General features: G+C 38.2%; 1 protein-coding gene across 1 annotated transcript; it reads right to left on the bottom strand.

Annotated features, from left to right (window-relative positions):
- Positions 1 to 1,635: 1,635 nt before the first annotated feature.
- SH3GLB1 (SH3 domain containing GRB2 like, endophilin B1) lies at positions 1,636 to 27,923 on the bottom strand. Its single transcript, XM_065656028.1, has 9 exons — positions 27,720 to 27,923; positions 22,032 to 22,173; positions 19,642 to 19,770; positions 17,798 to 17,931; positions 17,313 to 17,405; positions 9,362 to 9,451; positions 8,732 to 8,832; positions 3,088 to 3,319; positions 1,636 to 2,110 (listed from the first exon to the last, which is right to left on the bottom strand). The coding sequence occupies exons 1-9, from the start codon at positions 27,789 to 27,791 to the stop codon at positions 2,003 to 2,005; spliced, it is 1,101 nt and encodes a 366-aa protein (XP_065512100.1). The 5' UTR covers positions 27,792 to 27,923; the 3' UTR covers positions 1,636 to 2,002.
- Between the last annotated feature and the right edge of the window lie 31 nt (positions 27,924 to 27,954).

The following is a 27,954-nucleotide window of genomic DNA, read 5'->3' on the forward strand; positions in this document are numbered from 1 at the left end:
TTGACTGCTGCCAAATGTTGCCCTCACATAGCTGTATTACTTATATTTCACTAACCCCCCCCATCTTTTTAAATGCTGCTCTGTAACATTTTATTGCATTTAAATAGGAAGTAAATGGTACTTCCTATAGTATAGCAAAGGGTCAGTTACATTTTTAAATTATTTTACATATGTATTCTTGAATATTCCACAAATTAAGTCAAATGAATAGTATTGATTTGAATGTAAACGCATTTGATGGTAGTTCAAATCAGACAGGACTGGAAAAGACCACCACTGTTAAAGGGTTTGACCTTCTTCCTTCTAAACTGTAGGGCTTTAGCATCCTATTAATTGTGTTTAATGCATCATGAATTATTCATGGTTATTTCTAATTCATCAGGAGTTATTACTATTGTTTTGTCTCATCTTTGCATTTAACAGACTGAATAAATGTAGAATTTCCTTGGTAGTTACCCCATGAAGGTTGCAACTGATGAACTAACTCAATGTACTTGTTTTAATGTAACCTTTGCACTCTAAAAATGAAAGAGACTATTTCTGGAAATGTAATTCAAAATAATAATTACTTTTCAATTAAACAACCACATCATCTAAATGAATCAAATTTTACCCATCCCACTGAAGTAATTTGTATCACGGAAAGTTTCATCACTACATGTTTGCAATGATAGTGTTAAAAATTATTTAAAGAACTGTCATTGCAAATAAGGTGGCTGATCAGAAGCAGTTAGTTGAGCACCTGGTACCAGTGTTCCCCAAGAGCTAAACTGGACTTCTGCCAATGTTGCATCTTCTGCAAGAAGAATAATTTCCTTCTGATTGGAAGGAATGTCCTTCAACCAGTCCAACCCAATTAACTAACTATACTGGAACTTAAAAAAATCCCCTCAATCTAGCCTTTTAATCTTTTTACAGCCTTAAAAAAATCTGCTATTTGTGAAACATTGAAGGGTGCGATGTTTAGGGAAAAAAGCTATGTTATTTGAAAATAATACTACTTTTGTTAAAGCCATGTTCGGGTTCAAAACATTTTTTTTTCCTTCCCACATATTTAAAGGAGGTCTCCTTGCAAAACAAAAAAGTGTAATGCTAATTGAACCTAATTAGAACATGACAATAACCTGTTGCATAAGAATTGTGAATGCGGGTTTTCATTAAAACCTATAATCTGAACAAATGTAAGCTTATCTATAGAACTACTTAGATGTAGAGAGTGCGTATTTGGTTAGCAAAATGCAGTGCTTAATTTAATGTAAAGGCTGATTTGCAGTTGAAAGGATCTTAATTACTAATCAAACTGAATTAGCTTCTTTTCTGGAAAGCAATTAAAGGGAAAAAATACAAGGCAAGATTAAAAACAAGTCAGAACATGTCACTAGCTTGTGTCAATCTACCTAGGTGCAGTTTAAAATCTCAACATACCAGCAATCTGCCTTATATTTTCAACAGAGAGAAAACAACGGTTTTCATTCTTCAAAGGTGATTAAATGTACAAGTTACTCACTAGATAGTCTTATGTGCCTCAGCACGTTTGAAGTCCACAAATGCTGGGAATAGAACCATATGGACTTCTTTAACGTTTATGTTTCGCATTTGGTTTTGGTTATTCAAATAACGTGCATTACACCTGCATCAGTTCACAATAAGTTTATTTTATGTGAAGAAAAGCTTTGCCATTAATGAAAAATTTCAGTAGAAAACAGTACCTCCTGCTTTCAATCTAGATTACTCAAAAGTAGAAGCTTGTATTAGTGAAAACTTCAGTAGAAACAAATCTGTAGGAAACTTGTTCTTGGCACATGAAGTAAAAGCTTTAAACACATTAAGTTTGAATATAGTATTTACCATGCAACCACGCTGGCAGAAAAGCCAGTTTGTAATGGCTGGTATTTGTCCCTCAAGACAATAACATGGAAGACACTTAAACCTGCTTACATAACGTTACTTGTATATAAATACGGCATTGCCATAATTGACAGTCTTTATTCAGGCCAACCATTTAGTTTAGCAATTCTAAATAAGTAATAGGCACTTTGCCTTTCTGATTTCCCCTTTCACCCATCAGCCAGTCTGAATCCATGCCAGGGATACTGTACACTGTTATCACCTAAAAAACAGAAACACATTATTATAACCTTTCCTTGCTTAGAAAAAGATTATAGTCTACCTTCATATGATCTCCAAGGTCTTAGAACTAAGTTAAATAGAGCATTTAATGTGAGCATCCATGGAACATAATCTAGTGCTCATAAAAGTTATTTCATTGGTCCACAGAAAAGAAGCAGAAATAGTAGCATATTTTAAAGTTCCTTTTTTCTGATGAAATTCTATTAATTACTGTTTCTTTTCTATTCTTTTTATCTACAAGTCTTGTATATTACCACCAACTTTAACAGGCAATCTGAAAGAAAGTTCATTGGATCTTCAGGTGCATGACAGAAAGACAGATGGTGTTGATGTGCTACATCTTAACAGAAAATGTTAGGCCGCAGCTTATAAGTCACTGTCTAGATAAAAAACAAAGTCAGGTAGAAATATTTAAGTAATGCAAACTTACAAAAAAAAAATCTGAAATTTTTTTGGTGAATGCTCTTTTTCAGGGTTAAGCTACAGTCACATTACTAGGTGGAAATCTGTTCCAGAACCCTGATCCATTGTGTATCTCCACTTGCTTTGTATGGATTCTCTGACTTGAGTTTGCAATTGAATTGGAACAGCAATAAACACAGCACAACACACACAAGAAATGGTTGTATTTTCATATCCTTCCCACATTGCAATATTTAATGTTTGAAAGACTAAGTGTATTGATAACAGTGCTAAAAGTGTGGTAAAAAAAAGACAGTTAAATTGCATCTTGATTGTCTAGCAAATGTTCTTGCAAGCTAAGATGGTATAACAAATGTTAACTCTCACTATGCAATGTTAGGGTATATAGGTACAGAACAATGCTCCAAGAATACTCTTGAAGTTTACTCAAAAATATCAACTACACAGATTTCTTGATGTAGCGCATCTTACCTGGCTAGACACAAGCATTCCAATGTTACTTTTAAATGATCAAGGTACACAGAAAACTCTTACCTCATCTGCAAGTAATGATAATTCACTGCTGTTTGCAGCATCGTAATCATAGAGAACTCTCGCTTTCCTGCTGCCACTTGATGACTTCAGTTCACTGATGCCTGAAGTAACTATTGAATTGGTTACTGAAGGCAATGAAGCAGAGGCTGAGGCCAAGACTGAGGGAGGAGAAACACTCTGCACAGGAGTTGAGGAAGACTGATTATTGTTAGAGAGGAAAGTAGATGGAAAGCTGTGGGAGAAAAACAAATGAAAATACTTCTGAGTGAATCAGTTCTACATGCCTCCGTGCCTAAATTAGCATTCTTGCTTTTATCAACTACAGAATAAACACCAGTAGACAGCAGTAACAGAATAGCACTGATATTTGTATAAACTTAAATAAATATACTTGTTCCTGACCTGTAGTATAAATCAAACCAATACACTTTAAAAGAAATACTGCCAACTTAAGAAAATTTGGTAATTGCCTCTTCAGAAAGAAAAAAAAAAAAGGCAAAACCAGGAAAGCACTGTAGGTCAGACTTAATCCAGACTGTATTTTAATAAACATTTCTTTTGACAGCTCTGCCAGTAAAAGCAGCCTCCACCTCCTCCTGCTCATTCCTCAATTATGTGGCTACACAAAGGATTGTGCTGCTGAACCAGATCAGGGAAATATAATGCAAGTTTAAAACACACTCTCCCTCTGAAAGAAATAAAAAACCCCACACAATGATTTTTCTAATCTAAATCAGTTCATTGATTCAGCTAACTGCATGTTGTAAAACAAAAATATTTATTACACTAAAGATGAACTTATATCAACTTAAGCCCCTCCTTTCTAGGCTGCTGCTTGTTCTGTGCCAGCTGTAGTGCTTGCCAGACCCTTTCATGAAGTCAATTCAACTCATTAACCTGCCTGAAAAAAGGGTAAAAAGAAGTGTAAAATCTTCTAAGTTAATGAGCTGAATCACAAAACACCTGTGATGAGAGCCAGAACCAATCCAAGGGAAAGGACTGAATGACATCATGGCTGAAGTAGAAGCAGCAGAGAGGGGAGCCAAGCAGCAAGAGATTTCAGGGCAGTGGGGCAGGGGAAATGGGACAGCATGGGGGGCAAAGACGAGCTGTGAGATTGTTCCATGTCACTCTGCCCTACATCCTGGGATGCAGTTCCATGGCAGATTGAACTTACTCATTTAGCCATTGATGTAGTCATTCTTTGTCCCTTTGCTGCCTTTTGTTCCAACACCCATCTGATTCTACCTTAAAAGCAGGTCAATGAACGTTTTGAAAAATGGCAAAGCTGATACAGTGAAAAAGGGTCAGCAAATTGGAGTCAGACTGAGTCAGGATGACATGGAACTGTAGCTGCCTTTCCTTCCATTCTTTTGACCAGTCTATACATCAACTAGTCAGTCAATTCCAACACATAACTTTCCTCATCAGTCCTTCTACATAGATGGTTTTCCACTAACATCTGGGATGTGGACATATTACCCCCCTCTTTTTTTTTCTGCCTACTCTTTTGACATAATGAAGACCTATTCATACCATGTGCATGAACCTGTCGGAAAACACAGCCTCATCCCTTCCCACCTATACTCCCCAGTTAAGTTCTTCTTGAAGACACAGTTCAGTGGCAACCTGAACCACATAAATCCAGATCAGTATATTCCCACACCCATGTTTGCAGCATTAGAGGTACTCATATGATCATAAGAGGAGCTGGTTTAGGGAAGCTGATGCAGGTGAAAACTAGATCTATCAATATAATGGATAATTTTTGCATTGTGTAGCCATGAACATAGGTGGAATTAAGGCAGCTCAAATCTGTATCAGCTACAGCAGTACTGCACACAAGTTTACAGTTTCACACTATGCTAGATCTGCCTCAAATGACAGAGAATGAACGTTTGCACAGTAAAGGGGTAGAGGAGCAGGGCCACCCTGTTTGGTGGCAGTGTAAATTTGCCAGATTAAGCAATCTGTTGTTTTGGAGTTGATTCAACAATCTGATCTTAGAAAAATCATTAAGATGATTGCTTAACTTTCTAACAGAACTCCTTGTTAAACATGTTCACCTTGCAGTCATGCAATTGTTATTTCTGACTGAAGGCAAACAGCAGGAATATAGTGTGAAGGACAGAAATAGTCCCTTTACAGTTAGACTGAATTGCATATAAAAAATTGGATAGACTTTCAGGAGACTGTTATGAGTTTAGTTAGCAGTTTACTACCATCAAAAGGAAGAAGTTCCACTCCCCGCTCTGGCTTACCTTGACCTCATTTGATCATAAAGAGCCTGTTACCAAGAAGAGACTGCAATTCCACAAAAAAAAAAATTGTTTTCACTTTCCAGATTTTCAAACCAGTTCACTGTATTCCCTGAGCAATTCAAATTAGAAGAACAAAGGGAAGAAAAGCTAGACTCCACATTTTTGTAGGGATAACTCAGATGTGCCTCATGATATGTTTATTACTTGATTAGTTGACATTCAGACAGATGGACTTAATTTTAAATGACAATCAGCTGTTTCAGTATTGCTAAATTACTGTTTGGTATACTGCTAAACCTGTTCTCTGTTAACACGGTAATTACTTGTAAATGATTCTGTTCAGTTCAAAGGGTCACTGGTTTGTACAGCTAGTGGAAAATAAAGGTAAAGCTTTATAACTACTCTGTCAATCAGTAAAGCATTAAGTCTCACTCTTTTTGCAAAGCCATATGTAGGCATGTTACTGAAAAACTTTGGCTATACAGAGGTTGTCTGGGATTTTTTTGAACACTTGAGTAGCAGGAGTTTCACAGCTTGTAGAGTAGGGGACTAGAAATGGGTAATTTGAAAAAAATAATGATGCCAAAGCTTAGGCTTGGCTGTCAGGGAAGCTGATAAAATTCAGAGCAAAACCAGTCATCAGCAAGAAAAAACACCAAACGGTCAGAGTACCAGGATATTTGAAACAGATTCGTATAGTTCATTCTGGGGAACTGAAAAATAAGGAGATTGCTTTTAACCTGGGAGACTTGATTCTTTAAGCAGTCCCACAGGAGGGGAAGGCAGTCAAGGGATAAGCAGCTGATGCTGCCTTGAAGAGAAACATCCATAAACCCATGTCTGTTTATATAAATAGAACCGAGAACAAGTCTTCTGAGGAACAGTTGAGGGAACTGGGGCTGTTTAGCCTGGAGGAGGCTGAGGGGAGACCTGCTCACTCTCTACAACTACCTGAAAGGAGGTTGTACCATGGAGGGTGTTGGTCTCTTCTCCCAAGCAGCAAGTGATAGGACAAGAGGAAGTGGCCTCAGGTTGCACCAGGGGAGGTTCAGCTTGGATATTATGAAAAAATTCTTCGTGGAAAGGGTTGTGAAGCACTGGAACGTGCTGCCCAGGGAAGTGGTGGAGTCACCATCCCTGGAGGGGTTTTAAAGGCATTTAGATGAGGTTTTTAGGGACATGGTTTAGTGCTAGGGTTAGGTTATAGTTGGACTCGATCCTGAGGATCTCTTCCAACTAAAATAATTCTATGATTCCCTACAGCTGACTCTGGAAAGCACATCAAGAAAAATCAGTGCTCAGCTTTGGAACTTGAATAGTGTCAATGTGAACCACGTCAGGGTTTATGCCCTAGATTCTGACTCAGGTGAAATATAACATGCATATACTCTTAAGAACCAGGTTTCTGTTTCAAGCAAACTATCCCACTTAGAGGTTGAACACCTTTGGTTCAATCTCAAAACAAAAATAAGTCCCTCACAGCTCTTGGCTTTCATAAGAATATGGCACAATGTAATTCCTAGATGGGTGAAAAGAACAGGTGTAATTCAGCGCTCTATATCCCTTGTTAACCACCAGAGAGCTGGCAAACACAACCAAAACCTAGCTGAGCTGCCTAAGCTGTTTATTTGGTACTGTATCTGCCTATGCGTAACATAGGAAAAACATTACACATATCGTGCTCATCTGGTTGTATATTGCAATGCTATGCACCACGCGCCTAGAAACTGAGAAACTCTTCCAAAGCAAGAAGCGCAACTTGAGACTGTCCCAGTGCTCTCCTGGGGACTTCCTTGTACAAGGAAGTAAAGACACACCCAAGATTTAATACCATTACTGTTTTAATCCACGTAGGCAGGGAAACTTCATTTGGCTATTTGAGGCATTTAGGATTTTGCAAAGCTTCCACACTTCAGGTCTTCTAGCAATCATAGTAATTTTATCAAAAATACTAGTCAGATGATAGCCACATAAAGATACATCCTTCTGTTTTCCTAAGGACAGTACTTCCTTTAAATTTCCTTTTTTCTACCTGGTAGCAGTTTACGTACATTTTAAACAAAGATAACTGTCCTGGGACACGCTATACATCCTAAAGCAAGAGATTTTAAAGAGGAATATGTTCTCCCTTAAGGGTATTATGCTTAAAGCTTTCTGTTTGGTAAATATACTAGGAGTACAGAAATTAAAAACATCATCTCAAAATAATTGTGTAAATATACCACACTCAATTTCTAATTTAAAATCCACTTGTCCAGTAAAATCCAGTAAACAATTATTTTCAAGCTTTCAATTCTACAGTTTGCATTTATGCACTACCAATGTTTAGAGTTGAACACTTCTTTCAATGGAATGTAACTTTAAAGATGTAGCTTTTCTTTTAAAAATCACATATTTAAAGACTTCTATAAAGTCTTTAGACCACCTATTCAAACAAACTGAAGAAAGGAAATGAAATGCCACAGGAAGTTGCAGGTCAGGAAAAGAACAAGACTCAAGAACACTTTTGTTTTTACTTCCTTGTCATGAAAAACAAACAGAGATATTTTATAGAGGAAGTTATTTGGAACAGACACTACAGGAAGTTTCCAAGCACAGACTATCCTTCAATGCATATGCTCAACTAAGTAACATGGTCTTAAGGTATAACCTTAAGAAAGGCTGATTTGTAAAGAATTAGAATAGGGAAACTTTATGAAAAGTAAGCATGTAGATATCTTTACCTCACCAGCAATCACAAAAAAAGGATTATGAGCACAAACTAATATCAGACGGTTTCTTTTCATCCTTAAAAAAATGCTAAATTCACAAAACAGTAAAACTAGACAAACTTGCTCATTCCACTGTGAGTGCTTTGGATTACTGATTATAGACATTACAAACTACATCTCTCCCTAGATACAATATCTGTGCTTCCAACTCACTTAACAGCGGAGAATGCAGTTTCATTTAAAATCAGGTAGTATCCCGTAGCAAATTAAGAAGTAACAGGAATTTATGGGCAGTACAAAAACTTTTCCGACATTGCATATCAGTTTTGTAGCATGAAGCATAAGACAACTGAATGGTTACAAGTAAATCTCTAGAAATTCTTTCTTGCAACACTGAATGAGGTTACCATGGGCCCACCTTCCTCAATTACAACAATAAACAAAATCTTGGTAAATCAATCCTCAAAATGCATTAGTGCTGTGCGTAGGCTTAGGGAAGTAGTTGCACTGGGGTAATTACATATTAATCACCTGAGAACAGATATATTCCTTTCAGTCCTGCATGCCTGTGTGTTCACCACTGTTACATCAGTGTAAGTTTTCCTACTATCCACAAGCACTTAGAACAAAATGTTTTGTTCTGTTTTTCTGAAGTTATTACAGTGTTACTACCTTCCAAGTTGTTTCTGGAGATCCAACATATATTGGTAACATTGTGCATAATAGGTCATCTGAGCTTCAACAAAATCATTCAGACAGCGAAGATGATGTGCCTATAATACAGCAAAGAATTCAAGTTTTTAGTCTATAAAAGTACTACGCTGCATTAGAAAGACTGGTCTCCTAATCAGGTGCTAATGCAAATATTGGCACATACGGATTTATGTCACATAGGCATAGTGTCTGGATTTACCAGATAAACAGGATATCACAAAAATTAACATATTTGAGCACAAAAAATAGGTGGTGTACAAGCATCATGCCGTTTACCTATATTGTTTTCACAACCGAATAAATATTTTAGCACATTTTTGTGGTTTCAACATTCAGTTGATCTGACGAATGGGAAGCCAAGTTTAAAAGATAAAAATGAAAGCTCCTGCATTCTCAAGGTTAACGAGAGACTAAGGTTAAATTCAGTGGATAATAAACTAGAATTCAAAAAATAAGAAAAACACAATTTGATGCTTTAACATACTGGAATGAAAACTCTTAGCCTAAAGTTGACAAGTAGCTTTCTGTAGTTATTTTTAGAAAGTTCCCCAATTTTGACTTTCCCCTTCTACCCCTTTGGGTACTCACATGCGTGCTGCTGATTCCCTCCAGCAGAAGTCTGGTGATCTCTGCCTGTCGGTCAAATTCACTCTGGGTAATCCGTACTTCCTGTTCAGACTAAAGGGAAGGATGCACATTAGGTATTTGTACGATGCACTCTCTTACACCTTTCAACTGCAACAGTTCTGTTTTATTCAGAGCTACTCATCTAAATGCATTAATCACAGGCTTGGGTGTTTGAAACAGGCTTTTCTTTGCAGATCTTTACTAGGCAAAAAGAATAATTGCATTTTGGGTTCAGAAATGCTGAGGCCCTGCATACACAACAAACAGCTATATAATCAGATACATACTCCATATAGTCAATGCCTGCAAAAGGAAGGCATTTTTCTGCCAACAATATTACCCCACCTCTCCCAGTAACAAGCCAAACACTCACTGGCATAACAATGTCTGCACCAGGGGTTCTGCCAGCATAGCAGTGGCAGCCAAGGACAGTGTAATTTTTTTTGGTATACTTAAAGTTAACAGGACTCTGATCAAATAATCTAGGGTAAACCTCACATTATTTTTGTCATGTAACTGCACAGCAATCAACCATACATAAATCTTTGACGGTAAGTTTTAACAGGATATTTCATAAATCAATGTATCCTACTGGCCACCAAGCTTCTAGAAGTATTTCTGGAGCTTGTAATTGAGGCGTCTTTAAAAAGAAATAAATCCAAACTATAGCAAATGTTTTAACTTGAATTAGAGTAAAATTCCTATTAAAATGATTTGATTTAAGTTTTGTATTTAAATAATCCCAATTATATTTATTCCTTGCTACATATCATTATCAGCAATTTTTAAATAAGTTAATATTATAGCAGTTTTAAAGGACTTCCATCTAGCACAAGCCGAAATTACTTTAAAGTAGTTTTTTTGGGGAAAAAAGGACACCACTCAAAATACACAAATACATAAAAATGTGTTGTAATATCTAAGATTTAATGTTCTGAGACAGAACATCCTCAGTCTGGAATCTGGATTACCTTGCCTCAATTCTTATATGCATTTAGCACCTTGTTTCTAAAAACAAACACAAAGGCAAAAATCTGCATTAAGTCAAAGATGCATAAGTTACTGTTCTCAACAAAACAGAGAAAGGAAATATATTCTCAGGAAACTTAATGAGGTGATGCTGATAAAACATGGGCTTCAAAGGGATTTTATGTATTTGCAAGTATTCTGCTCTTGCATTCCACTAATGTTAATCAATATGAAAAGTCACATGGAAGGATCTTAATCTCAGAAATGAGCACAGAAGAATGATGCAGTTACCCAATAAATGTTTTTCTGAAGTCACTGCACTTGGGAAAGCTTAGAGGTTAATTAAACAGTGAAGAAGCAGCTACAGAGTACCCTGTGTTTCTAACTAAAACTGAGATAACAGTGTATGCATCAAGTTACAAAATAATTAGGTTTCCAAAGTTTGTTGAGGCAAGAATCTTTGCTTGGAATTTTCCTATTAAATCTGTATTAATATCAGTGAAATCCATTTGGCAGTCCTTGAGAGAAATGGAAGAACAAACTGGGGGGAAAAAAGGCAAATCTGATAGCCAAGACAGAAAGAAAAGCATTCCCTTGTCTATTAGCAACATCTTCATTTCCTTCTAAAAAACAAAACAAAACAAACCCAAACAAACACACACCCAAAAACCAACCAACCAAACAAATACAAAAAAACCCCCAGCAAAATCATAGGTAAACCATTTATCTGGAGATAAATAGTCTAGTCTCTCACTTCTCTGAAGTCAGCAGTTGCTAATGTGTTTATTTCTTCCTGCCAGGTAAGTAAATATATAAGAACATAAAAGGGGAAATATCCATCAGAATAATTCTATTTGTTTCAGCAATATTTTAGCAAATCAACTACTTGCTATAAGAAAAGGCAAAGCAAATAATGTGGTAACACGTATTAACCTAGCCGGTATAGAGTGACTTTAAATGCATTGCTTTACAAAAGCCCGATGTACTGGTTTTGTAGATTTACATAAAGTGAATCATGTGATGATGTGTTTAATCTGTTTTGCCCATCCCTATTTCCAGTACTGCTAGGTGAACAGTAGCAGGATGGCATTTCTATGCTACATCTTGTGGTAAAGGTGAAAACCAGCTGACTTTCAGTCTGGGAAGCTTATGGCCTGCTCACCCTTGTTTCTGAACAGAATGAAGAGCTCAAAATACAAGCCTAAACTTTCCAGTGACCCCCAACTGCAGTCATATTTTATTTTTAAAGCAATTAGAAGGCCTCACGAGGTATCTCCCACGAAGATCCCTCAAAATGGTACTTGCTCCCCCAGTTCAACATATGAACCCAGTTTCTGAATATGAATATTCAGAAGTTCATAATATCACCAAATTTTGCATAAGAATATATGATATCTCAGAAATACTGTACAATCCTGTAGCTAAGGGATAACACACAACCATAAGAGCATAGGAAATAAAATCGCCTTCCTAATGTTGTTTTGTTAGACATGCTATTAGTAAAACAGTGATAATCAATATATTTGTGCTACCCGATACAGCTGGGCCTCCTTGTCTCGTTTATAGTCAAAGACAGGAGCTCCTCTTGATGCTCAAAACCAGTCTAACCTCAACGTGCTGAACAGATACTAAAGCCTCTGCTCTTTCCCTTGACTATACCAAACACCTCAGATGAATCCTAACAAAATCCATGTTTATAAAATGTGTAATATCAGTACTTACCCCATGTGTTTTATAGTACAGCATTTAATATCCTTTAATTCCATATTTCAGAAGGGAAGTTAAACTGAAGGAAGCCTGTCATTGACACCAATCAGATCTTTTGTTCTGACTCAAAAAAAAAAAAATATAACCCTCTGGTTGATCAAGAAATTACTGGATAGTCTGAAATCCTTGTTGGGAAGCTTCTTAGATTTAAGTTGAAAACATCTACGAATCTCTTCCTCCAACTTTCAAACACAGAAGGACAGACTGCCTTTAGAGACCTGGATGGATTACTGTTCCTTTGGCAGAGTGTGTGTGTGTGCTGTAGTTTCTTCTCAATTGTCTCTGCTTTTTACATGCTTAATAAAAAAAGGAACTTTGAATTACATAACTTATTACAAGATTTAAAGCTTTTCTTCTCCTTTATGCTATGGTTAAGCACTTTGTATTGTTTCTTTCTTTCTCCAAGGCACAATCTGTTAGATTTCGCTGTCCTTAAAGTTGCTTGTCATTGCCTCTGACAAGCCAATAGTTTTATTCATAAACATCTTATATCTTCAAGATCAGTTTTTATTCCCAGCAGTACTGCCCCCCTCCCATCTTTTTTCCCCAAATAGTACCAAGTAGTCCAGCAGACAGGTTGCTGCTTTCAAATGTTTCTTTACTTAACTAGTAAAATAACGTTCGAATTTTGGGATCGAAGTTGACCTAACCCTCCTTTTACAGTTCAATCTCTAAACTCCTTCTTCTGCCTAAACTCTCACTGTACGTTCTACACATATCTCCCTGTTTGCACCATAACTCACAGAAAGTTGGAATACAAAAAGCCTTCATTTATTTTCTCTCACAGCCTCCAAAATTTCACCCAAAGCTCATATCCCAGCTTCTAATAGTAACTCTCTCCGCCTCCCACAGCAGCCTATCTAGTCCCCTTTTAAAAGCCACACCTGAAAGCCCCTGCTCTCCAGCTACCCTTACTTTCTATTGCTACCCTTCATTTTTATTTCCCCTCCTCCACAGAAATTTCCTTCTAACTGTTAGCACAACTTCTCACAGCCTGTTTCCCAATACCACTTTGTCAGAGCCGGTGAGGCTGAGAACAGCCCTTCTCGTGGCCCCGGAGCAGCGATCGCGCACATTCCCTTGGCTGCACTGAGTTTCTCCCTGGGCGAGGGATGGCATGACAAGAGATGGCTGCAGCCCCCACCCCAGGGCTCATGCTCTAGTTATGAACCAGCCCTCAGCCCAGGTGCAGTTTTCAGATGTGCCTACCTCCTAATTTCAGTTGCTTAAGATAAGCACAGCATTCTCTAGTGACACTGGGGAGAAAGGTGGGGAGGAGGAGGAGGAGAAGAAAAAAAACCAAAACCCACAAAAACACACAAGCACAAACCAAAACCCTCTCCAAAGCAGAGCTCTCTCTGAGTTTCCTGCATGCACTCCAGCATTTCAGTTACTGTTCCATGTTCTGAGTAGAAGTTGAAGATTGGTGTTTTTCAGGACAGTTTAGATTACTGGACCCCAGCCTTCCAGGGAATTTTCAAATAAGCTCATTCTTAAGAGGCCATTTTTAACAGAACGCCACACCAGTAAATTTTGAGAGGCAAGTGCTGTAGTTCTTTTTCTATTGTATCCTGTCACATAAGAATCATATGGTACTAAGTGACAGCCAGAAACAGCTTACTACAGAACGGGCCCCAGACATTGTCTTCCCACTGGAGTTTGAAAGGCCCTAGCAGGAACCAGTGTGCTCCGATGTAATGCATCAGGCTGCCAGCGTCACACCAAAATCAAGAACACACAATATTCTTGATTACATTAGACCAGTACAAGTTACGGTTTCAGAATTCTGCAGTTTCTAAACTGTTTACTTACTTTTGTCACTTCCTCAGCCCATATCTAGGCAGCATTAAGAGCAGGGGAAAAAAAAAAAACAAACGACATACAAACTGAGACATCGGTAGTACTGCAATACAGAATGCAACCATACTTTGGCTTTTAACTACTTCCCTGTCCTCAGAACTTCACAGGGATTTAATAAGTGCTGTAAGTCAGCTGCCCAAAGCCCTTCATATGCAATGAAACTATGAGTGTGACTAGCACTACATTTGTGAAACATATTAGATACTGAACAGTATATGACTTGCAGAACTTAGATGTTACAAGAATCTATTTAAAACAAGCTATTACAACATGAGACATAACTACTTAGAAAATGACATGAATCAGACAAACTAAATTACCTTATGGAGGAATTTAAGTTGCGTTAATGTGTTAAAATACTGGAAAACTATGGAAAGCTATTCTCATTTTAACAGCTGGTTAAGTAAAGACTGAAACAGATTAATGATTTCTCTTGCTAATTCCATTACCGGTTTCCTATTTCACAAGAATTTTTACTGAAACCTAAATTTAATTAAAGATGCTACAGAGGTATCTCAAACTGTATCTCAAACTATACCTCTGTAGCATCTTTAATTAAAGTAGTAGCAAGTAGTACGGCAAAAATCACAAAACTGCAAGGAATTTACTCTAGAAGTTAATTACTTCAGCTTGCTGTTACAACTCCCTCTTGCAATGCAGTTCTCTTTTAACCTTCATTTTCTGCAGTTGTAAGATGATGACACAATCAAGACTTTGGTTGGAAGAAATGTGCATAAAGGTTGAAGAAGCAAGTTGTAACAAACAAGTTTATTTGCTCATATCTGATCATGACTGAGAAATCTGGAACACTGAGATGAGACCCACTATGCCATGCAGATCCAAGATTCAACCCAGAACAGGCTGAACAGCACAGTTTATGTTGTACACAATTAATTAATCCCTTTTCCACTTTTACAATTATGATGCTAAAAACAGCTGCATTGATGAGCTCTTGCAACAAGTTTAGGATATACTATACTCTAAGTTAAGCCATTAATTTATGTGACATTATTCAGTTTCAGCTATTTGTAAAACATTGCTTGAAGGGAATAATTTCTAAATAATAATTTCTCCTGGCCATTTAACATAATTCACTTCCACTCATATGAAAAAAAAAAAAAATAGGAGAATGAAGTAATTCCTTTCCCTCCAATGGGTGAAATTAATTTCAGAATCAATTAAAAAAAATATGGCTCCTTTGCATTTTAAGTTTGCATTCATAAACTCACAGAAATCAGAATACTGTATACTTCAGATTATCAGAAATATTCTGATAAAAACATCATCTAATGCTGTACTGACATAAGTGTATTTAGTACACTAAACCAATCCAGTTTGGTATGGAAAACATCCAAAACAAGACCAAATGAGCTGGATAGCAAGAGAAAACATTTGATAGGAAAATGAATGAACACAGGAGGCCAACAAACCTTTAGCCATTTTACATGCAGCAAGTTGAGCACGTAAGAGACATTTACCATAATGTTATTCTCTTCAGGCTGAGAGGTGTTTAGTTGCTTAAGTGCACAGATAAAAGACAAAAGCAAGTTACAACATTGTGAATATAGCAGGTGAACAGATCATCGGCACAAAGCACTGCAAGTTTAAGCTAAGCAAGACTGAATATAGATATAACTGAATATAGATAAATAAAACTGTTTAGTTAGATTTCTATTTTAAATACTGAGCTAAGCTACTTCAGTTGTACAGTAAGCATGGGAGAATGTAATTTCAAAGATTAAATATTGTTATAACAGGGGAAAAAAATCAAATGTAGATGCAATTTATCACTTTATCCTGTCAAAGAAAGCAGTGAAACAAAAATTTGCATCATAAGTCAATACACTTTGGTAACCTATCAGTTCAGCACTTCATCAGATATCTTCCTTTACAAATAAGTGAGCCAGCAGAAGGTGGATCATTTGCATCACACCTATATCCAGGTTAGTCCTCATTTCTGTATTGCAGAGGACAGAGATGCAATTTGCTCTCTTCTCTGGGAATTTCACAATCTAACAGTTCTTAAACATGCACACTGATGTTAAAATGTAATTAAAATTGAAGTAAAGGCAAGGTAGTAAAGTAAGAGGCCTGGCATTTCATGCTCTACCAGCACTAAATTTGTTAATAAAACTGAATTACTTGCTATATGAATATTTAAGACTGGTCAAGTAGTAGCAGCAGCAACTGGCAATAATTTTGTCCAAGCACCAAGCTCTGGGCGATTACACTGGTAACAGAACTAAAACTCAAGTATAAAGCCTTTCTTTTAAAACTAAGTTTGAGGGGAATAATTTCCCTATGATCTTTCTGTTGCTTTAGAAAGTAAGGTATATACTTGCTACCATGCCACACAGAAGTTAACCAAATTTTTTTTTCCTTTTTTTTTTTTTTTTTGAAAACTTACCTTCGAACAAATCCAAGCAAAGGAATAGTTTACTGTCCATTGCTTCTCTATTCACTGCTTCTAAATTCCACTACTATCTGAGGAAAATCCTGCTCTGCTCTCCAATGTTAGTCTTACAAATTAAGAAAGCTTGACAAGTAGAGAAGTAACTTTTTGCACAAAATTTACATAATATAAGGGGAAATGCATGCATGGACTTAAGAAATACAGCTAATTTAAATACACGTGGACAGTACACATGACACAGAGGATTGAGACACAGAAGCAGAACTGTCAGGTAGAGATGATGCTGGTTTTTTAGAAGGATCACCGTGCCAAAGACGTGAGGTTCTTCAACTACGAAGCTCAGTCTCAGAGATTATGCTGCTGACATGCATTTCTTGAGGGAATAAGAAAGGTTAAGAAATGTGAGACTAAGAGTCTCACCCTGTTTGGTGGTATGAAGTAGTACAACAATTTAGAAAGAGTAAACTACAAATATTTTTGATTTAGAGAAGTCTAGATAGGTTCATCAGTTGGAAGTAATTATACGTATGCTTCAACACTTGTAGAGATTCAAATGCCAAAACTTGACCTCTGGATGATATGTTTTCACAACCATCTTGGCAGATTGTAGGAAGTCAGTTTTTGCAGTACAGGCTCATCTCATATAGAACAAGAGGAGAATATTTACTTGGGTCAAGTAAGTTCAACTTGATGGAATATCTAAAAATAGACGACTAACACCTTGATCAGCAATTCGCTTTCATTTCCTTGTGTTCCACTGAGGTATTTCTTACAAAGTATCTAGAAAGACAGTGAGGGTAAGAAGCGAGGACTAGAAACATAACCAAGTAGTTGAGTTTCTAAATATATATCAGTAAGTTTGAAAGTTATAAACAAATTAAAAAAAAAAAAAAATCTACTTACTGCAGCTCGAGCTTCTGCAACTTTTGCCTTCTTCAATCTGGTTTTTGCTGCATCCAAATCTAGTCTTTTATTCTGTAACAGTTTACGTTCTTTCTGAAAGTGAATTAGGTTAGTTCATGAGAATAGGTAAACATACTCAAAACCAAAAGCCTGTCTACTTGGAAATTTTTAAAATTAAGTATCACACACAAAAAAGGTTCTTCAGTTGAACCAAGGGGCAGAATTAGATCCTAATTATTCTCACACATTTTATACTCAAGACACATAATTTTAATAGAATAACTGTTACAAAAAAAACAAGTTTTCAGAATTATTTTTATTTTATCTCATCAAAAGAAAGGAAAATACACAAAAGGCACAAATTCAACCTGACTTTTTTACATTAGTTTGAGGAAAGCAATAATGCACAATTATCTACTACTTAATTTTGAAGATTTATAGTTACAATTGCTGTAAAATGCTGAAGAATGCACAATTCAACTTACAGTAATAGTTTTGTAGTCTCCTTCAATAAAGTTTCTTAGGGGAGTGAGAAAGTTTATAGCAGATGTTTGAATTAGTTCTCTGTCTGCTGTCCCAATTCGCTTTTGTGTTTCTCCACATTTAATGAGTGCATTTCCTGCAAAGTTAAAAAAAAGTTTCATAGTGATTCAGGCAAGTGGTTAACAAAAGAAGTTTCTAATGGCAGGAAACTTTAGGGCAGCGGTTTGAAATACAATCCAATGCCATCACAAGGGATTTCAAAAGAAATCCGAATCAGCTAAAAATCAATCAAAAAAAATCACACAAAAAAACCAACCAAACAAAAAACCAACCATCCAGAACAAAGCAAACTACACACCAAACCAAACCATTTTTATTAATAACAATCATGGGTCAAGGGAAGATTTCAATGAGAAAAGATAAAGCATTGTAGAAGTTTCACTATCTATGACAACTGCATTGTGAACACTTGTTTTAGAACTGGTTATCGTACCTACATATTTTAACCCAACAGCCTCCTCCCCTTATACCATATTTTTGTTTAAGTCAGAAGTAGTTGGTAGCAAGGGAAAAGCTCACTTAACTACTGGAAAATAACGTACTTTTCCCCACCCCCATTAACTCCAACTTCTAAATATGCATTTGTATATAAACTGAACTTTGAAATTTGGTTTCAAGTTAAGTATTGAAACTGAAGTTAGTGTAGCAAGTATAAAGTAATTATGTTTCAGACTGACACAGCTGAGTTAGAAAAGACACTAAGTTTTCAGAGAACTAAAATATTTTGTGACACTACATGAAAGCTAACAGTGTATCTATCTTTATGCTAATAGTTTTAAGTTACTTGCCTGAATTCTAAAAATTCTGCAAATTAAGGTACAGTCTGCCTGTAAGTACAACTCTATTAAACATTAAAAAGCAAGACTTAAGGCTGATGATCAGAAGGAAGGCCACAGATAAAAGCATAAAACCATGTGGAAGCAAGAGGAACAAAGCCTGCCATTATTGATTTCATATCCATAAATCTTCTATAAAACGTTTACTTTTTTTTTTTAAGGGCACTTTCCTTCTTTTGAAAAGGAACCCCATTATTTCCAGATATAAAGAACTCATTCTTCCCAGAACAAAACTTTTCCTTCACACTGCAGTTTCGAAGAAAGCAACTAAAGTGAGCTAGCTACCAGACTTCGATTGCAGAGTGTATTTTATATAGACACCTATGCATTTCAATTGGTTGAGTTAAATTAACAGCTAAATCTGTTATCAGCAACTTTAAAAGTTGTAGAGAACACTAGTATTGGACTATATAATTAATGCTAGCATAAAACATTAGATATAACACCTTCAACCCTCCTGTCATCAGTATATAAATTTGATGGAGAAAGAAGAAAATTTAGATTATGTTCTACACTCTCATCTTTAGCAAAACATATATTAAGAAAAGAAGGAATACAGTAAAGAGGCTTCTTACTATAGAACTTAATTTCAGATCGCAATTTCACTCCACATCACAAATAAAATGCATAAGTGTCATCAGATGTGCAAATGTGTTCCTTTAACAAGGACACTAAACTCCAGAATTATTTGTTCAGGTAAGAAAATCCACAAAGACTGTGACCATTCCAACAGCAGGTTCTAGCTCTAGATTTGGATAGCAACCTAGTCACTGATCTCCTAATGCTCAAAGTTATACAGCAAGTCACCTCAAACTGATATAGAAGTCATTGAAGAGTTTTATCTAGAGGAAGACAAGAAATACCATTTTACATTGTTAAGAAAAACTAGATCTGTGCATTTTTCCGCCTTCATTTCTGCAATGCAAGATGTATTTTTTGCGTCTACTTACCATAGGCTGTTCCAGGGCCAAATTCATTCCCAGCATCAATCATATACTGGCCTAGTAACTCTGGATTATTCATGCGACTTGGTGCTTTGCGGTCCAGTTTCTCATAGACAAATTCTTCTATTCTGGCATCTACAACAAATGTTTATTTGAAATAATTACTGTCATTCAAACACACATTAGAAATAGAAACAAAAAAATGAAAACAAAAAAAATTCAAAATCTGGACATTAAACTGAACAAGATTAAATTTAAGATACTGTTCATGGAAACTGACTGTATTCCATGTTTGTCACACTATGTTCAAGTGTTTCTTAGAGCCATCTATGAAAGTGAAAAATTATACTTTTCCTCTCCCTTCTATCAGTATATTTATACAGTTTTTCAACATTTTGTCCAGAAGTCTTCACTCTATGAACATAACAGAATGCTTCTCCTTAACAAAACCAAACAGTCTTTTTTTTCCCTCTCCAGGAAAAAAAGTGAAAATTGTTCACTAGAATTTTACTTCATCATTAGCTCACACTATTTCTGCAGCCAGTATGAACTAATTTCAGCCTGCAATAGTACAGACACAAAGAAACTTTCCAATGAACAAACCTGCCACTTTGATGCAACAAAAATTAGTACTGTGAATTAGACAGCTTTCATCAGCACTGGATTAAATAACTACTCTCTCATGAAGGCCAGAATTATTAACCTGACACAGACAAACGCGGATACCAGTGCAGTCCCTGGCACGAAGGGTGAACCAAAAATGACCAAATTCATTGGGTTTTTCTTTATCCATAATTTTAAATTTTGACTAAATGACAATAGAACTGAAAACTAATCTAAAATTATTGTATTATTACATGGGTCTGACCTAAAGGTACAATTAAAAAAAAAGATTTAATGTCATTTTTTCTCTCCCAGACAGGGTCGCTCCACTAACCACCACCAAAAGCAGCTCTACAGCCTGTGATAGTCCTCCCAAGTAGGCTGCCAAACAGCTGAAATTCCCTTCACAGATGAAGACCGCTGCTTAACACCGATTATTTTTAGCCATCAGAAAACTGACTGGTCAGCGTAACTGAGATACTACCATATATTATCCTTCCCCTGAATCTTCCTCACGCAGTTCTACCAGCCTACAGTTAGTGATTCAATATTCTACAATTACAAGTTTCTGAAGAAGTCAATACATATTACAAATACTGAATTAAATGAACAAGACAACTATTTCCTCTGGCCTATTCTGTAACTTTTATGGCATCTTTCCCATAGCACTGGTTGTTCTGGTTTTCACATTTGTTTTTTAAACACTGCTTTTTTTTTGCAACTAAGGGATTCAACAGACTTCCAAAACAATAGCTCAAAGATTGGCACTATAAAGAATTTATCTGTTTGGCACTAGAGAAGTACTATCAGTGGATGATTTACCTGGACTAATAAATACTAACTCAGTATGTCACTACAAGGAAAATATTAATGTTTTTAGTGCAGAGGTATTATGAGCATTATATTTTTATCATTTGAGCAAACCTAAAGGAGGTTTATTTTTTTTTTTTGTAATAGGAGTTTGCTCAGTGGCTAGTGACCAGGTCTTGACTTGAAATCTAGATCTATACAGCAAGCAAATTCCTACAGCTGCCAACTCTAGTACAACTGCCACAAATGGCACAGATAACTGTAGGATATGAGTCTGAAATGAATATCCTCAACATTACTACTCATGGCAATTTCATAAATAAATACAATTAACATACCGGAAAACTACATTTCTTCTACCTATTTTTTTCTGTTATTGTTAGAGATTCGCCAGTCATGAAAGCATATTTGAAACTTTATTGTATTGCCTAAGTATGGTGTATAAAATGATGGCATATGATCAAGATTCAGCATCTGGAGAAAATAATTCTTTAGTAAAGAAATTGTTAGAGACCAACATTTCAGTTTATCTTGCCTGCTTCAAGCTGAACTGTATTGTGGAGACAGTTTAAAGTAATGAAATAGTAATGAAATTTCTTGAGCCACTGCATATACTCCATGAAGAACTTCAGAGTTCTTATAGGTACCAAAGATTTCTAGATTAGAGTGGGAAATTCAGTTAAACAGGAAACAACTCAAAACCCAGTCAATCTGAGATTGACCAGAGTATAGAACCAATGCTATAGTTTAAAGAGCTCTGTCTAAAGCTTTTCCCATTTGAAGGGTTAAGGAAGTACCAGCAATTGGTACAGTGTCTCTGATTCTGAGTAGCTCTTCATGATGTGCTTTCCCTAATACTAGCCTTCAAATTTTAAGACTGCTGTATTTAGTCATAAATTATGCGACATCTCTTGCAGTAAATATTTACACTGGCAAATTCAATAATTCAAAAGTTGCAAACAAAAACTTGAAGGGCTCCTTACTTGGATTTGGCTGCAATAATACTTCTGTTTGTTTCATTATTTTTTCTGTCCACAATTTAGTGCATTCTGCTTTGCTGAGAAGGTTCTCCAGGTGAGCATCCAGTTCAGTCTTCTCTGCTTGACCAAGCTTTTCTTCCGTGAACTACAAGTTAGTCAGACAGGTTGAAAGTACTCAGTTAGTTCGTAGAAATAATTTCTCAGGACAAGTTTAAGACAGTAACTCTTCACTCATATTAGTTGCAGATCATGTTTTTAAAGATCTAACCATTATCCAGTCATCAATAAAAAATCTAAGGATACATTAGAAAGTTAAGTACAATGCACCCTTACTATCAGGGGAAAAAAAGGGTGGGAGGGTGTTAATCAGACCAAGACAAGGAAGGTAATTTACAACATTATGAAGAAATCCTCTGCTCTACTTGTTACTAGGAGTTCTCACTTGAAGCATTTTGTGCAATTTTGCATAGTGCTCCTTGAAACAGCAGCCAAATGGAAAGAGTCCAGAGGTAACAAAGGCAATTAAAAGATTAATTATAAAATATACAAGATTGAAGTAAGTTGGTTCCTTCTCCCACAGTAAAACCTGAAGATGCAACAGATTCTCATTGCAGCTGCCTTTAATGTGTTTTTTAAAATGTTGTCCATCCACAACTAACAGAACAAAAAGCAGTGAGTTTAAATTTCAGTATGAAGATTTAAATTAGAATTAGACATTAGAGAAAGCTTTTAAAGACAAGGATTAAAAGCTAAACCAGACTTCCCTGGCAAGCCGTGGAATAAATATCTTTGGGGGTGGGAGGTGTTTTGCTTCTTAGAATAGGACAAATCAGTGTTTGATTAACTGTTTAGATATAACTGATCCTGTTATGCCTTAGAGAAACCGTGAGATGACCTCTGCTGTTCTCTTCCAAGCTGTTTTCAGTGACAATATAATTCCATTTAGCTAAATAATATCAAGTGAACAGAAGCTGGATTTAATATTATTAATCCACAATGAGTCTGCACTTCCATCCCAGTTCTCCGAGAGAGGGGAAAGCCATGTGTTTCACAGCAGGGAACCAAGCAAAACCAGAAACGAGGGTTTTGCCTGTCCCTCTTCAGGGCAGCAGTTCCTCATGATGATCATGATCTCATCACTTGACAGCCTGTACAAAGTCAGGCGTTTTCAGAAGAACCTGGCTTATGATTCAAACCCTAACAAGCTTACCAATTAACAACATAATAGGACTGGAAGTGTTTTGACTGTCAAACTTCATTCTTATTAAGTTATTCGGTGGGATATTTAAACTTACAGTAAGAAACAAGAATGCGAGACAAGTAAATTGCATTGCCCAATTTTGTTTTAATTTCCATCACACGTAGAATAAAACCAACTTTAATTTCATACACATCTAGAGTCTAGATAAGTGCTACAGCATTTGCAGTTCTACATAAAAGCAAGCTGCCTTCATGAGAAAGTTCAGTTGCAGTATAGGGAAGAATGGAATTTAATTACGGATTTATTGCTGCTACTGTTTAAAAGGCTCTTTAAAGAGATGTCGGCTACTGTAAGCTGTTCTCAGAAACATTTTACAGGTTCATTAGAATACAATATAAATGGTTTTGAATTTTTTTTTCACTATTTACAGAGAAGAGTATTTGTCTATGAAAAGGGCTTTCCTATTAATCTTTCCATAAATCAAAAAAATGTTTGGGCTGCAAGGGACCTTAAAGATCATCTGGTTGCACCCCCCCTGCCATGGACAGGGACACCTTCCACTAGACCAGGTTGTTCACAGCACCATCCAGCCTGGCCTTGAACACTGCCAGGGTTGGGGCATCCCCAGCTTCTCTGGGCAGCCTGTTCCAGCACCTCACCACCCTCACAGGGAAGAATTTCTTCCCTTATATCTAACCTAAATCTCCCCTCTTTCAGTTTAAAGCCATTTTCTTCCCTTGTCCTATCACTACATGCTCTTGTAAAAACTCCCTCTCCAGCTCTTTCTTGTAGGTCCCCTTCAGCTACTGGAAGGCTGCTATAAGGTCTCCCCAGAGCCTTCTCTTCTCCAGGCTGAACAACAACTCTCTCAGCCTGTCTCTGTAGGACAGGTGCTCCAGCCCTCTGATCATCTTTGTGGCCCTTCTCTGGACTCGCTCCAACAGGTCCATGTCCTTATATTGGTGACCTGAGCTGAATGCAGGACTCCAGGTGGGGTCTCATGAAGCAGAGTAGGGGGGCAGAATCACCCTCCTCAGCCTGCTGGCCATGCTTCTTTTGATGCAGCCCAGGATAGGGTCGGCTTTCTGGGCTGCAAGAGCACATTGCTGGGTCATGTTGAGCTTCTCATCAGCCAACACCCTCAAGTCCTTCCCTGCAGGTCTGTTCTCAATCCATTCTCCACCCAGCCCATATTTGTGCTTGGGATTCCCCGACCCAGGTGCAGGACCTTGCACTTGGCCTTGTTGAACTTCATGAGGTTTGCACAGGCCCACCTGTCCAGCCTGTCAAGGTCCCTCTGGATGGCATCCCTTCCCTCCAGCACATCACTCACACCTCACAGCCTGGTGTCATTGGCACCATCTACTCAGCAGTATGAAGATTGCCTAGCCAATGTTAGATTTCACATATACACTTAAAGGAAAAACTTGATATTAGCAATACTGACTAACGTGGTAAATAGTAATTTGACAGAAGTATGGTTTCCACCATCGATGTAATGCAACAATGCTGCCACTCTGATTTCCCATCTCAGTTACCCTGAAACCTATGTTTGAACTTGTCTTTCTGTTTTATGCCCTTTTCCAGGTAATATTCCATCCCTCCTTAAGGATAAGAACAAAATAAGGAAAGTGGTGCTATGGATCAAGAATTTTTACTCTACTTAGAAAAACTGTTCCAACATAGGCAGATACTAATGGTTTTCTACTTTGATAAGAGCTCTAAAAAAAGCTTTGTTTTGCTTTTCGTTAAAGCTTACAACATGCCATACACACATACCTAACGTAAGCACTGCTGGAACAAATCATATCAGTAAGTCATCTAATCCATCTATCTTTATTAAAGTAAAAATATATACACAAGTTGCCTGAATGTCACCAGCTCCCACAGAAGGAAATTGTACTGTTTTGCATACAACTGGGTTATCACAGCCCAATCAACATTTTTTGCAGTTTACACTGCAAAATTACTAGAAGGAGAAATTGCTTTAAGATAAGGCTCTAACTTCGGGGAGAAGCGATGAACAATAAAAGTGTTTCTGCTACCAAAGAGTAAAAGCCCAGCTCATTCCCCACTACTATGCAGGCAGCTTGCGGATTACAGAGCCTGGCAAGAGGAAGGACTCTCATTACTACACACTATGGCATTTATTTCACCTCAAATACCACTAACTATAACCATTTGCTACTTTGTTCCAGAAATTGCAACTACTGCAAGACTGACTGAGAACAACCCCTTCAAAGTATTTTCTGTCTGCCAGAAGGAAGGGTAAGCTGTGCATTAGGCTTGATTTTTCTGTAGATTACTAACTACAATATGGCAGTCTGAACACAGTATAATCTCATCCACAGAAGGAACAGGTTTCCTGGAACATGGTTTACAGGTGGTTTGCTGTAAACCAGCCCCAATTCCCTTGTAACAGAAAAGTGTGAGAAGCCTGTGAAACACTGACAAGATGTTCACCATCTTGTAAAACAGCTTAAGTAGAGTTGGAATGGAAATTTTAAGTGGTTCTCCTACATACCATTTTATGCTGTTGAATGGTTTCGCAGGGTTTGATGGAGTTTTTTGTTTCTAATGTTCCAAAGCAACTAGTGCCAGGTCATACCATGTTATCCAGCGATGCCTGACCATAAGAGTTTAACTCAATATACAGAACTGTAATTTTCACTGGAGGACACAAAATCTACACCCAGATGATAGTTTAAAAAATCCACGAAATTATTACCCTTAACATTATCTGTATGCATCACATAGTAACTTAAAAAAACCCAACACACACACCCCAAAAAACAAACAAACAAAAAACCGCACAAAACCAAAACCAAACAAACTCCCACAAAAAAACCCGCCACCACCACCACCACCACATCAGGGGAAGCAACAGTAGCACCCAGAACATGAGTAACTCAGATCATAAGAACAGGTTACGGATTTGCTTCTCCCCCTCAGTGCCTTCGGTAAACTTATTGTTTTAGGGGAAAGTGGCAGCTGGTAGAACAAAATTATTACTTCCACATTTCCACTGAATTTTAGTTTAGATTAAGCAGACAGCTAATATAGCTATTCAGATGTAAACCAATAATGCAGATAGAGCATACTGGAGTAAACCACAGTTTAGACCACCTTTAAACTATGACAGACTGCAAAAACCTGCATTAGATGTAATGCAATAAGCTGATTTAAATGTAAAAAGTCAAGATAAAAGAGACAAAATCACAAGATCTCAGCCTCAGAACCTTACAATGAAGGGTGAACTGCATCTCCCTTTTTTCCTTGTCGAGTAAGAAAAAGGGAAAGGGGTGGAGGCTGGAAAGGAAGAGATGATCTAGGAAATATGTAGACCTGAAAGAAGCCGGGGCGGGGGAAGGAAGCATGAAAAGGACCTCTATCACAAAGAGAAGCACAACGACTGCTTTAAGTTCGTTTAAATTTGAACAACAATGTTTTCTGATGAGTCTGCATTTTCAGAGCTCTGCTGTGGTGCTGATCGTTGGTTCTGCTTGAATATTGAGATTTAGGGCAATAGATCAGACCAATCAGATCAGATAACAACTTTAATCACCTTCCAAACCTGACTGTGACCCAGCGAGAATTCATGAGAAACCGAAGTGGATTACACTATATACACTGCTCGGATGTCCACCTCCCGACAGGAAATCTGTTCAGGTTTGATTATATAAAGAAAGGGGATTACGGCTGAAGACAACAGCTAAGGAACAAAAGCCAATTACAGTGCCCTTAGCGTGAAGGAAGGGGAATACCGATTCAGAAACAATGGGCTATCAAACCAGCTTAAAAACGATACTAAAGCTCAAATGAAACCGAAAAGCCTAAGCAGACACTTTACGTGTCACATCAGAGCTCGAATTTCACCGATCAGGCAGCAGGACACATTTTCAGCAGCCAGTAAAAACACCAGCTTATTTCAGGCGAGACAAACCTTTGTCCTTTCCGTACACCAAGTCCGACCGTACCGCCTCGCAGCGGATACCTGCTCAAACTCGCCGTCCTCAGCCCAGGCGCCTTCCCCCCGTTTTGCCAGTCCTGACCTTGGGCTGCCTCAGCGGCCCCCGCCCGCCCCCCGGCCCCAGCTACTTTGCAACCAGCCTGGGCGAGATCCCCAGGTCCTGCCGTGCCCAGAGCCAGCAGGGCACCCGCGGGGGAAGGAGCTGCCGTGAGAGCAGGCACCTCACAGCAGCACGTCACTGGCCGGCCAGGCCAGCGCGCTGGGCTCAGCCCTCGCCCGCGCAGCCGGGCCTGGCGCTCCGTCAGAGCTGGAAGCCCGCGCCGGGCCCAGCCGCCAGCCCGGCCCCTCCCGGCCGCCGCTCCCCGGCCCGCGGAGTAGCCGAGCTCCCCGGCCAACGCCCCGCACCGGGCCCGGCGGCGGCCCCGCGGAGCCAGCCCGCGGCCTCGCCCACCTTCCCCAGCTAGAGCCGCGGCGGCGGAGCTCAATCCTGGCGAGGCCTCCCCAGGCGACCGGGCCGTACCTGCACGGCGCGGCTCAGGAAGGTGCCCGCGTCGGCCGCCAGCTTCTTCACATTGAAGTCCATGATGTTCATCTTCGGCGGGGGAGGGGGGCGCTGACTCAGCCCGAGCACCCGCGGCAGCGGCGGCCGCTCCGGCCCGTCCCTGTGGACAGCCGCCGGGGGCGGTGCCAGGCCCGGCCCGGCGCCGCAACGGATTGGCCGCTGCCGCGGCGTCAGCCGCAGAGCCCGGATCGGC

Source organism: Caloenas nicobarica, chromosome Z (assembly GCF_036013445.1).
Source record: "Caloenas nicobarica isolate bCalNic1 chromosome Z, bCalNic1.hap1, whole genome shotgun sequence".
NCBI lineage: Eukaryota > Metazoa > Chordata > Aves > Columbiformes > Columbidae > Caloenas > Caloenas nicobarica.

Excerpts from the sequence above, each read along its gene's own strand:
- SH3GLB1 (XM_065656028.1), bottom strand. The coding sequence starts at position 27,791 with ATGAACATCATGGACTTCAATGTGAAGAAGCTGGCGGCCGACGCGGGC. Across the intron at positions 9,452-17,312 it reads TTGCAGAAGCTCGAGCTGCA|TCTGAACAGGAAGTACGGAT; the intron begins GTAAGTAGATTT and ends CCTTCCCTTTAG. Across the intron at positions 2,111-3,087 it reads TATCATTACTTGCAGATGAG|GTGATAACAGTGTACAGTAT; the intron begins GTAAGAGTTTTC and ends TCTGTTTTTTAG.